The 12,544-nt window shown below is 28.5% G+C and overlaps 1 protein-coding gene across 2 annotated transcripts in view; it reads right to left on the bottom strand.

The window, feature by feature from the left end:
* The window catches only part of LOC145279882 (phosphatidylinositol 3-kinase regulatory subunit alpha-like), a 140,331-nt gene that overhangs the window by 21,432 nt on the left and 106,355 nt on the right, over positions 1–12,544 (bottom strand). For both annotated transcript variants that reach the window (XM_080131341.1, XM_080131342.1), the window contains exons 18-20: positions 5,452–5,544; positions 3,932–4,112; positions 1,756–1,881 (exon numbers count right to left, since the gene is read on the bottom strand). In XM_080131341.1, the coding sequence (XP_079987467.1) occupies positions 1,756–1,881; positions 3,932–4,112; positions 5,452–5,544 (400 nt within the window). The remainder of the gene's footprint in view (positions 1–1,755; positions 1,882–3,931; positions 4,113–5,451; positions 5,545–12,544) is intronic.

Genomic DNA, 12,544 nt, shown 5'->3' with positions numbered 1-12,544 from the left:
TCTATATAATATCTTTCTCTATTTCTTTTTTAATGCATCGGTTTCTTTCACACAAACTGAATGACACCCCAGGCATCACCAGCTTTTTTTGAAGTAACCAACCTGCGAAGCAACTGACAATTTCCAACATACTGGTGTAACCTGGGAGAGATTATGTATCGCTTGAAAATATTTTCGTGCACCTTGTTTTAAAATGAAAACATACATTTGCTGACTTCCGTGATATTTTATGTCATCAATTCGAAAATAATAAAACTATTTATTTCGGACTATTATCCTCATCTTTCTTAGATGTTGTTTCACAACATTTCGGCCAACTATTCCTCTGGCCTTCATCAGGTGGTAACCGCGAACGGATAGGAACTCCGAATCTCCTAACTGCATTCTCAGCAATTACTGCTATCCATAGTTGTTGTCATCTCCACGTTTTGGCCAAGTAAGCCTCTGGCTGGCTTTGGGTAGGATTGAAACTGCTATCTTCAGACTATTTGCACCTGGAACTGTAGAGATTCAACATCTTTATCCACTGCACCACGGGCCTCGTCGCGGTTCCCACCTGAATAGTTCCCACAAGAATAGTTGGCCGAAATGTCGTGAAACAACAACTAATAAAGATGAGGATAATAGTCCGCAATAAATAAATAATATTCATCTCAATAATGAATTCCAATTAAATAATATATATAACAATAAAACTAGTTTTACAATCTCAAAAAAAAAAAAAAAAAAAAAAAAAAGGGGGTCAAAATTCAAGTGCGTAATTATAAAAAAACAAAATACTATCTGAGGGTCACATTAACTGGTTTGGTGGGCTGGGTTGTGGCCTACAAACCACCTGTTGCATATCCCTACTATAAAGAAAAAGAATTGAGAATCTACATAATAAAAAGTGTATTTGTAGAATTTTGCAATGAAGACAAGAAAAGTGTTCCCGAATTTCTAAGTGACCCCTTAAGAGCTATAGAAGCAGAACGTCCTTTAAACTTGCAAATATGTCTTATTTTGATGAAATTTAAATCATAAGTCTAAAATTCTCTGGGAAACAATGGAAGTGGTCCAAAAATCTATATGTGCCCTTAAATGTACCTCCTCCTCTATGGAGACAGAAACCATCAAAACTTCAAACATGCATATCTTGTTGTTATTAAATTTTAAGCATATGTATAAGGAACTATTTTCAGTTTCTTCTGACTATATTAAAAGGCAAAACCAGGAAAAGTAACATACAGAATTGTGCAAAAGGACAGTCTTCCTCATTAAATACCATACGACATCTAGTCTTCCAGCTATATAATATATAATTAAATAACTATATTACGAAAACTATTCAAAACAAAAACCATGCTTATGAAATGACATACTTTTCATCAAATAGCACAAGTTTTTCAATGAATATTAAAAACAAATATTCTTTTTAATGTATTTTAGATGGAGACTTAATTGAATGGATCAACTCTAGTCAAGGGTGACCTGAAGACTGGTTTTTTCAATGGCTACTATACCAAGACAAGAGGACTTCCTCCTCCCAGAATTATTTCATATACTTTTGATACTGAGGGTTTAGCAAGGAAGCATCAAGTACCTATTTTGGGGGTGTTTAGTATAATTGGACAGAGTATTAAACACTCAAATCATGTAGCAAAATTCTTTTGAAATTGGTGAAATCTAAGAATCCTCATTTTATGTCAATGTTTAACTTATTAAGCCCCAACTTTTTGGGAGAGTGTTTGCAGAAATGTAAGAAATTCAAATTACCTGGGATGCTTTGGAATGATTTTGGTAAAGACGGTCATAAGCATTGGCTTTCCCTTGGTATTTTTCATTAATTGCCAATAGTTTTTGCAATTCTTCTCTTATCGCATCAGCTCCGATAGTTACATACTGAAATGAAGCAATTAGTTTTCATTAGTTAGAAAAGAAATTGAATAAAAAAAAAATTAAAAACTGCAATATCATTTTTATTTCACAACTTGATTTTTACTCCCAGCTTTTCCTCATCTGCTGATTTTCTTTTTTCTCTCCTTGTCTAACTGCCATCATAACACTCCTCCTTTTTCATCCACCCTCATTTCTACTACACACTCATTACCTAATCTCTCACTAACCATTTTTCAACATGCCCCAATGTCCTAATGTGCCACTTCACATTAACCTTGCACATTCTTTCACTTAATTCACTCTCTCCTACTATTTTCCAATATTTTGTACATTTAATATAAAAAAAACGGATATCTTTACATTAGCATTATAAATACATTATTCAAAAATATTAGGTATGTTTGTTTACAGAAAATCAACCTTTTAGGTTATTTTATGCCAATATCTAATATAAATGATGTGAATACAATTGATTGAACACAAAATATTATTTTATCTATAGCTTGGAAGGGGGATATAAATTTCCCAATAGTATTAGCGTGCAATAACCACAAGATTTGAACTTGGTATAGACAATTCCACAGGCTGCATCAATTAGACCAATTGTTATAAAACTTCCAGGATTATCTCCCTTTAATCGAACTGTTAAACTAACTTTGATAACTTAAAAACAGTTGGCTTGTGTTAGAGTAACAATACAAACATTGTAATCTAACAAAATTATCTTGTGTGATTTTAAATTTAATTTGTCATTTTAAATGTTATTTAATAACATTTAAACCAGCAAAATCAAACTTTGATTCAAATTTTCAGTTATTACTGAAACTACAATGGCCTACTTCACTATAATTTATTTCTAAAAATGTAGCCCTGCCTAGACATTTTGCAATTATGATAAAAATTAAAAATCTGCAAAAGAAATAACTCATTTTTAATCGGACAATATATAAAACACTGTACAACTAAAATTTTAATTCTGTTTTTGTATAAGTTTTAAAAAGGTACAAACATAAAAATTTTAAAATGCCAGGTAAGTACAGCTAGTGTTTATAAAAACTATTATTCCATGATAATTCTTCTGTTTCTTAATTCCAATCAAACATCCGCAGCATTCTTTCACGAAAAACACCCATCTAGCTGAAACCACGGTCAGTAATTTTCCCCACTGTTTATCTGTGCCAAAAACAAAACGCAGATTCCATGAACAAAGCTTCTTTCTTAGAAGTGCATGCCTGTGGAACTCTCTTTTGTTTGCCTGTTTCCCCACCTGACTACAACTTGGATGTCTTCAAGTCCAACATAAACAAGTTCCTGTTGACCTGCTCCCTTAAGTAAGACACTTTATCAGATCTCCATTACTAGCGATTACTATGCTATTATCCCATCGATTACTGTACAAGCAATAACCCTTATCCCAGAGTGGCCTCCAGGCCTTGATAAGTGGTGACTTCCTTGTAAAAAAAAAAAAAACAAATACAGCCTAGAGCTATGTCACACTGAGTGCACAGATTCTTGTTTCGATTGTTGGAATTAAGTAACATTGAGCTTGATCAATACTTGCCTGGAGTATAATTCTATGTGAAAAAAAAACAAAAAAAAAAACAATTTAAAATAGTTACGCTTACTATTAGAAATGGAGTTCTGTGGTAATCCTTTCTCTTAACTAGATACATTCTGACTCATTCATACATTGTTTATTCAAATTAATAATCCATATTTCAAATTAATCTAAGCTACAAAAAGAGAAATAAAAATATTTTTAATTTAAAAAACTGTTGAAGAGATGTTGCATGTTTTAAAGATTTCTGTTAAGGGAAATGTCTGTTTTTGAATTAACAATATGTGTTTTTCACATTTCACTCTTCTTTGTACCCAGTTCCTCCTTCCTTATAATCAAAAGTAGGAGTCTTAAGGAACAAACATGCTCGTGTATTATCAGATTTTTGTATAGAAAACTAGATAGCTAGTAAAATAAGCAAAAATGTTTTTCAACTATTTAATTATTTCAATCAAAATTTTTAAAATTAAAATAAAAGAAGATTGTTTTACTTACCGGGCCAGGTCGACTCACTGGATGTTCTAATCGAGTATCAAGTGCTCTATTATAGATAGCAAGAGAATGATACCGATAATGCTCAATAAGTTCAACCACACAATCAAATGTTAATGGTTCCACAAATCCATATTTGTTGTTTTTATGATAAATCTTTATCAATTTATTGCTGCCTCCTTTTCTGTAATGTGACAAAAGAAACTCTGAATACAATGAAAATAAATCAAAAGTATTACGCTCATTCATCATCATCATCATCATAATATTTCGTTGACATGCTGATATGCATTGGACGGATTTAAGAAACTGATTTCCAAATCAACATCGCAAGTCCATCCTTATCATTTCCTCCCACGGTTTCCTTAATCTTCTTCTATAAGCCAACTCTGCTGAGACAATTCTACATCTGCTAACCCAATAACTCTCATCCATTCTTTCAACATGGTCATATCTGTATGCATCTCTAAAATCTTCCTCTTTTAGTAGCTATCTTCATATTGGGACTTTACAAATTTTTTTTACAAGATTTTCTTCAAAAAAGTTAGGGCAAACAGATACTATCTGCTCTTAAGAATTGAATTCATTTTCTCAATGAAAAATAAATACCCACTATTACTATGTATTAGAAGTTGCTTTAATATTTATCTTTTGAAAATTTCATTCAACTTCCTAATCAAATGCATCTTTATCAGTACTACAACCAGATTAACATTTGTTGCTTTTTTTACTTTTTGGTTTTTCAGTTCAAAAATACATTTTCATAGTACAGTGATGCTTTCATATTTTTTATGTTATTTATCTTCCACAGCAGGATGATGTGACACAAGGGTCAGAAACTGGGATTGAAGAGCCAACACCGTAGTGTAAGAATACTTTAACCTGAAAAAATGCCCGATAGAGGCACTTCAGGTGATTAGTAATGAACTAACACTTTCTAAAAGAAAGAAAGGAAAGCCTAAAAGATGGTCCTCTCTCAGCAGTGAATGGGAAAAAAGCTATTTCAAAAATGTTGCCTTTAATATATTTTATATTTGCCATGTAATGATTACTTTAACCAGTCTTCTATTCATTTTCTACAGAGCCTACATATCTTTAGTTTTATGATTTTCAAATGTTTCTTTTATATATATATATATATATATATATATATATATATGAATGATACGGTGGCCCTAGGATACATTTTTTTCAAGTTACAATATGGAATACAATGTTTTTCCAGCCCCTGGTTAGGGTGTTTACCCCACCTTATGGTGTTATTTATAATGTTATTTGATTATATACATATGTATTATATACTGTACTGTATTTTTTAACTATTTTTTAATGCTGTATCCCAGGGTTCTACTGTATATATAAAACAATCTGTTAAATCTTATTGAACAATAGCATTTTTTGCCTGTATCATCATCATTGTTATTAATCAATATTAACTGGATTAAAAAAACGATTTTTATGAGTAAAATTGTGAAACAAGAACAAAAGAAAAAACTCCAAAGCCAATCTGAAAGTCATCATACCTAAGGGTCAGAGTGTAGTCACCAGGCGTAGAGGCATCTCGGACCAGAAAGGTTCCATCCAAGGCATCCTTCAGCTTCTCATTTACCTCTTCTCTAAAAGAAAAAAGACATTTATAAAGATTAAATTCATATATATATGTATGTGCACATACACACATATATAAATGAGATAATTAAGGAATAAAAAAAAAATTCATATTACAAAACTCTAACATGAATAATTTACTAAACAAAACTCTAATATGAATAATTTACTAAACAAAAAAAACAGCTAAATTCATATCAAAATGCATAAGTTCATTCCATGTTTATTTTTATATACAAAAACATCAAATAAAAAAAAATAATCACAAAAAAGATGGAGTGAGATGTGTATCTATATATCTTATGAACAGCATTAAGTTTTAAACTAATTAGCTGATTATTATAAATTTTGGATTACAGTTGCTAGGCATAAGGGCTCATGTGCGCTATATTTAATTTGATTTAGTTTTATGCAAAGGGGGTAAAGAGGGGAAGGAAGCCCTTTCATGAAAATTCAAATACTTCCAAAAATTTTTTGTGAAATCATAATAGGTCTTAGATATTTATTAATGAATATTTGCAAAAGTTTCAGTTTCGTGAAAGGATTTTAAAAGAACACAAAATTATTTCCCTTTACTCCATTAAACTTAAAATTGAAAAATGAGAATACAAATGTAATACAAATACAACATTGAACAACTTAATTAGTTATATTAGTTAATGTATTTTACATGAAAATTAAATAAGACTGTTTTTGAAGCAAATATAGGTGGAACAACAATTGTCTGGCACCAATAATTCCAGAGCCATGCCAGATTCACAGTTTTGCCAAACCATATTTCATCATAATAATTCAACATATCCAATAATTAAACACCTACCAAAATCTCTATACCACCAGAGATTGTAAGAAACTTACTAAGCATTAATCTATATAAATAAAACAGCAAATGTATGTGTGTGTGTAAATATCTGACAGGTAAACTCCTAAACTACTGGTCACATAACATTGAAATTCTCAGGAAATAATATTTGTGCACCAAGGATGGTTTATAGCGAATAATATCTTTGTTTACATACATGAATAACGCGTACAGATATTGGCAAATTTACATGTAAAATACATTAACCACTAGCTGACATTTTTTGTGCTTTTGCGCACACTTAAAACAACATGATGCTAGAACACTACATATTTTGATTGTCTTTTTGTATTAATAAAAAATCAAATAATACGTAAATTTCACTTGCAGTTTAGAATTTGTTAATACAAAGGAAAACCTATATATTTTTTTATTATTCACTTATCGAAGACATAACTATATATCTTTTATTATTATTTGACCGCTTAGATAAAAAAAAATTATTAATTACAAAGAAATATTCGGTGTTTTTACATGCGTACACTAAAAACACCAAATGTTACATTTCAGATAGGATTTTAAAATTAAATTAAATTTTTATGGTATCTTTCCTTTTTATTAAACGCTCAGTCAATGAATTACAAATAAATAAATAAATAAATAATCAGAACCCATCATTTATTATCACAGAAAAAATACTAAAAACATTACATAAAAATAAAAAGTTAATTTAGCGTTTCAACATTTGAACAATGCTCGGCTGAAACCGATGATTGCCAATCTCACCCGATCCATGCCTGACGGAAATTCCCGAGAATCCAGGTCAAATTGTGCAAGATACTAAAAATTTTTACGTTTCGATTGCATGCATTTTTTTTTTTCAGACGTTACATGGCATTTACAAAACATACCTATATATATTTTATTCATTTATCGATTAGATGAACAACTATTGATACCAAACAAAAACTGCCAAATTTTTCTGAATGCATGTGTTTTTACTATTTTTAGTTTTTCTGAGCTTTCTTACACAGGACATTATGCCAACACAAAATACAGGTTTATTTCCATAAAAAGTACATAAATAATATCTAATCAGATAAGATGTCTCATATATTTTATTCGGACTATTATTCTCATTTTCCCGAAAAATTGAGTCATAGAAAAACCTTTAACAAATATCTTAGTAGGCCCTGTTTTTTTTTTGTTGTTGTTGTTTTTTTTTTTAAATATTTTAAAATGTTATTTAAAATATTTTAAATAACACGAGATATTTTCCATTTATCATAAAAATACATGCACTTGGTTATCTTCGACACTTCGCTTACAGTAGAATAAGTAATTTCCATGAATATGATTTTCATAGCAAAAACAAAAACAAAACATGTATTCACGTTCGAATCCTCGACTGAGGAAAATCCGCCAAAATAGTCAGATTGTCGTCTGCCACTAATTTCAATCAAAATACCGCCACAAGACTATTACAACACATGAAAGGTTGACACGAAAGCAATCATTCAACATAAACAGAAGTTTTGTTTCTCATTTTTTAAACAAAATTAAATAAAATTTGATGTTGCTCTAAAAATGAAATTTTATTTATAAAGTTTCGTTCATCCCTGCCCCTGCATCGATGCAAGTGCCAATCGACATTACTTTCTCTTTAAATTAATACACCTGTTTCTTTGAGATAAGTTTCTTTTCTCCAAATTATATCCTTAATTTACATAGCTTCTTCCTTTTACTTGAAATAATTTTTCTTTTTTCATTAAACTGTTAGGTGAAACTTCAAAATAGTTAACAAGCCTCCTCTCCATGTTAAGAATGGTTTTCTAAATAATATTATTTCAGCATCGTTCGTACACTGTACAAGTACCAAAAATTCTGGCAAGATGGGCGTTTAGGTGGCAAAATAATCTCGAACCCTCTATCAAATAAAAGGAAACAAACTCCCTAATCACCGTTATGTCAACAATATATAAACAGTGACATTGCTATTTCAGATGTTGAGTTTTAAGTAAGCAAAACTTCTTTAAAAAAAAAAAAAATCATGAAAACGTTGAAAAAAAAAAGCATAAATAGTTTTTTTTATTTTAAATATAAATCTTTCTTTTCAACAATAAAATTTGTAATTTAATCATTTATTATTTTAAACAATATGAACAGAACTTTTTGTATTTTTAATTTTAACCAATTTAACTAGAAGTTTCATGCTTATATATTTTTGGTACTGCACTATTTTAAAATAGTTTTTTCAGGTTAAATTTAAGTTTCACAATATCTTTGTTTTTATTAAATTGTTAGGTGGAAACAGAGAATATTTACAAAACACTCCCCACGTTAAGAATGGTTTTTGAAACAATAACATTATTTCAGCACGGTACATAAAATACATAACTACCAAACTTTTTATAATTTTTAAGGTGAAATTTTTACTTGGTTTCCACCTTAACATTTTCCTTTAAAATGACAACTTTCACTGGTTTTCTGATATGCTGAAAACGAATATTTTATGTATTAAATATTTTAACTTTCTGCAAATAAGTAGTATTTCGAATATCAAACAGTATAATTTTTATGTTAAAAGTGGTGGCCATAGTTGTGAAAAAGAATACACATGAAAATTAATAAATTTCAAAAAAATTGAAAGAGAATAGACAATAAAATTATTAAAAGTCACAATAGAATACGCGTGCTTAATATTAATTTGTATCGTTCATAACTAATCACATGATTCAATTTTGAATTGTAAATATAGCTTTTTACATTGTGTAAAATTATAAAAGTTTTATTTATATTGTTTAAACCTGAACTTAAAGCTTTTCATAGTTTCAAATAATAAAAATTCTATTTTTATATTGCTTTATAAAAAGTTTTTATAGTTTATAACTATGAAAAGTTCTATTCATATGATTTAAATTTTTTTATATATATAAAAAAATTTAAACCATATGAATAGAACTTTTCATAGTTATAAACTATAAAAACTTTTAGCTAGTGTTGGGACGATTCCTAATCTTTATACGATTCCGATTCCAGGAAAATATTGATTAACGATTCCGATACCAAGTACGATTCCGATTCCTAGGGAATTATTGTTTTGAAATATACCAGGTAGTTTTATACTTATGGTCGGTAGTTCCCAAATATGGTCCCTAACTTTGGAAGAGATATTTTATGTCTACACCGTCGTGTTTTGGTTTAAATAAAATTATTATATAGTAAACTAAACGGAAAAATTAGCAAAATTTATTTTAGAGGAAATTTATTTTACTTAATTGGAATACAGAAAAAAAAAAACCCCAAAGAAAATGGAATTTATCCTTCAGAGCAAAAACAAATAAAATAGAATTTATATAACAGAACAAAAACAAGAAAATTAGAGAATAAATTAACACGATTCATTATTTTGGTCCTCATAATTAAGAGATTTAATGAATTAAATAAAAAAATATAGCGGAAGAGAAAGAAAATATATACTAATTAAATATAAAAAAGATAAATATTTAATTTAATAATTTATAAATGAACGTGCGTAATGAAAAAAAACAATATACCACGTGACATGGCGCTGTAGATACAAAATAACCCTTCGAAAGTTAACAACCATATTTGAGAAATACCATTAATCGAAAGTTTTTGTGTTTTATACCAAAAGGTAGGTATAGCGAAAAGTTACAATTAAAGGAATTTCAAAAACGATTTTTTGTTTGGCTATTGATAGTTGTATTTGTGACGGCAGTTCTTCAGACCTCCATAATTCACAAAGAGTAGTTAACACCTATTGTTTTTTCTAACTTTTTCATTGTGTCATAGGAGAACATATTTTCTCCTATGATTGGATTAAGAAATATATAAATATTTCTTATAATATAAATATGTTTATTGATATATTAATTAAAACATAAAGACGTTTCTAGAATGTCGTTATTCATAAAAATAAATAATAATTGGCGTCTATAAATATAAAAAGGCGTAGAACGCCTTTTTGTTCTTTTTTGGAGTCTCTAGAAGGTTCCAGGAAATTCTTAAAAATCTCATATAAAAGAAACGCTATTGGTGGGTAAAGTCAGTTCGTGACATATTTTTGGGGTGTACACATAGGCAACCAACGTCCGAATTCCGGCTTCCTCATAAAGGCCGTAAAAAACAAAAATCTCACTGAAGGAAGAACTGCTGTTTGGATTCTGGTAAAGTTTTTATTTATTCTTTGAGTTTGTTGACCGAAAAGCACATACATATAGAGCAAACCATTTCAAAACACAATACATAAAGAAATACTTTCTTTATGATCTAAGGGAGACAATTTTATTAGCGAGTTGTCGCCCTTCAAAAAATAATAATCTTTTTCTTTTTTTCTTGTTAATTTATTTTTTAATAAATTTCTTTTTCATTAAATCTTTTTCTTTTGTTTTAATTTTATTACATGTGGGTGCTGGTAAATCCCTAGAACATACGAGCTATCATCAGCACACATATGTAATAATCGCTTTTACACGTTGTTTCTAACGTGAAGAATAAGTTTAGCCAAACTAATTTTGAAATAGGGTATATCAAAGGAACACATAAAAATGATACCACTATAAAAAACAAATGAAATACTAGATAAAATTGAGCAAACATAATTACCAAAATTACAGAAAAAATTTTAAAAAAAAAATGAAAAAAAAAATGGTGAAGTTTGTTGAGTGAAATGAATTATTGAAAGAAAATTAATTGAACTAATAGAAATGTTAAATAAAAAAAATGTCACATTTCAATATTTTTTTAATAATTAAATTCTCAGGGTTGTCGAAATTAAAAATTAAGTGATTTTTTTTTTTATTAGACTTATTTCGAAGCTTGTTACCTTGAAAAATACATTTTAAACCCTGTTTTTTTTTTTTTTTAAATAAATTGAAAAAAAAAACGCAATGAAAAAATTTAATTGATAATTGAAACTTTAAAAACATATTAAACATTGAAAAATTACTTATCTCTCAAATTAACGTCCAATAAAGTAGATCCAGTCTTCATACAGGAATTCGGTTATAATAAATATATCTTTCCCAAACTTAAAAATCAAATCTTTTTTTTTTTTTTTTTTTTTTTGAGAGAGAGAGTGCTTTAAAATCGCTGGGGAATGCCGCTTAAAATTTTTAAGAAATAAATTTTAGGAGTTTAGTGCCTTTCAAAGACGGTTATCATAATTTATTATCATCATTTAATTTCCTTTTTTCCTCCCCCCACACCTTTCCACGTTGTTCAGTAGTTAACAAAAAAAAAAACTTATAGAATTTAATTTTTGAAACCAATGTATAAAAGTTTACATAATGAAATGCAAATATGCATTTTCTTTTGAATTTTTTTTTTTGGTTGACTGTGTTCAATTCACACATGGTTGATGCGGTTCAATATTGCTAAACTATAAGTCTTAAGTAAAATTCTATTTATAAATACTTTTTAAAATGAAATTATTTAATTAATCGTAAATATTATTTAGACATAAAAATTAATTGATTACAAAACCTTTTAAAAAATATATATTAATTTCTTTTTCGTTCGGCAAAAAACTGCGGCAAACACTTTTTTTTAATTTTCAATTTAAAATTCTAGAAAAAAGATTATATTATTCTGCTTTTAATATAATCAAATTCAGGGTTTTATCTTTCTGGAGAAAAAAATAAAAAAAATAATGGATTTTATTTCAATGAAATTAAAAAAAAAAAACAACTTGACTGAATTGAATTAATTACCTTTAAATTAACGAAGGGGTTATTTAATAACTTTAGGTTTGGAAGAGATAGGTATGGGGTCGATTTTTTTGAAACTTCAAAAGAAGCCGACTACTGTCAAAATTTTGCGAAATAATACAACGTGATCAATTTCATTTTAGAGATATTTCTTTCAAAAGCCTTCTTTTAAAAAAAGAAAAAAAGTATATTGTTCTATTAAACCTTTTACTGTTTAAATAATTTGACTTTGCTCGTTTTATTTTAAGAAAATATAAGTTGAAAAAGCATTTTCATTCAGTATGAGAAGATTTGTCAGTAAAAAAAAAAACAATCGCCAAAAAGATAAGCGTTTTTTTATTTTTACTCGCAATGTAGAGCCCTGCATACTTCTTTTCAAGTTAACTCTTTTGTAGTTTTGATTACAATAGATCTGAATGAATGAACCTTGTAAGGGAGGGGCACTAAGCATTGCCCTGTTAATAATGAATTTCT

The sequence above is a fragment of the Euprymna scolopes genome, chromosome 7, assembly GCF_053919585.1.
Source record: "Euprymna scolopes isolate OS-2025 chromosome 7, ASM5391958v1, whole genome shotgun sequence".
Taxonomy (NCBI): domain Eukaryota; kingdom Metazoa; phylum Mollusca; class Cephalopoda; order Sepiida; family Sepiolidae; genus Euprymna; species Euprymna scolopes.
This window is presented reverse-complemented; position numbering and strand designations above follow the sequence as displayed.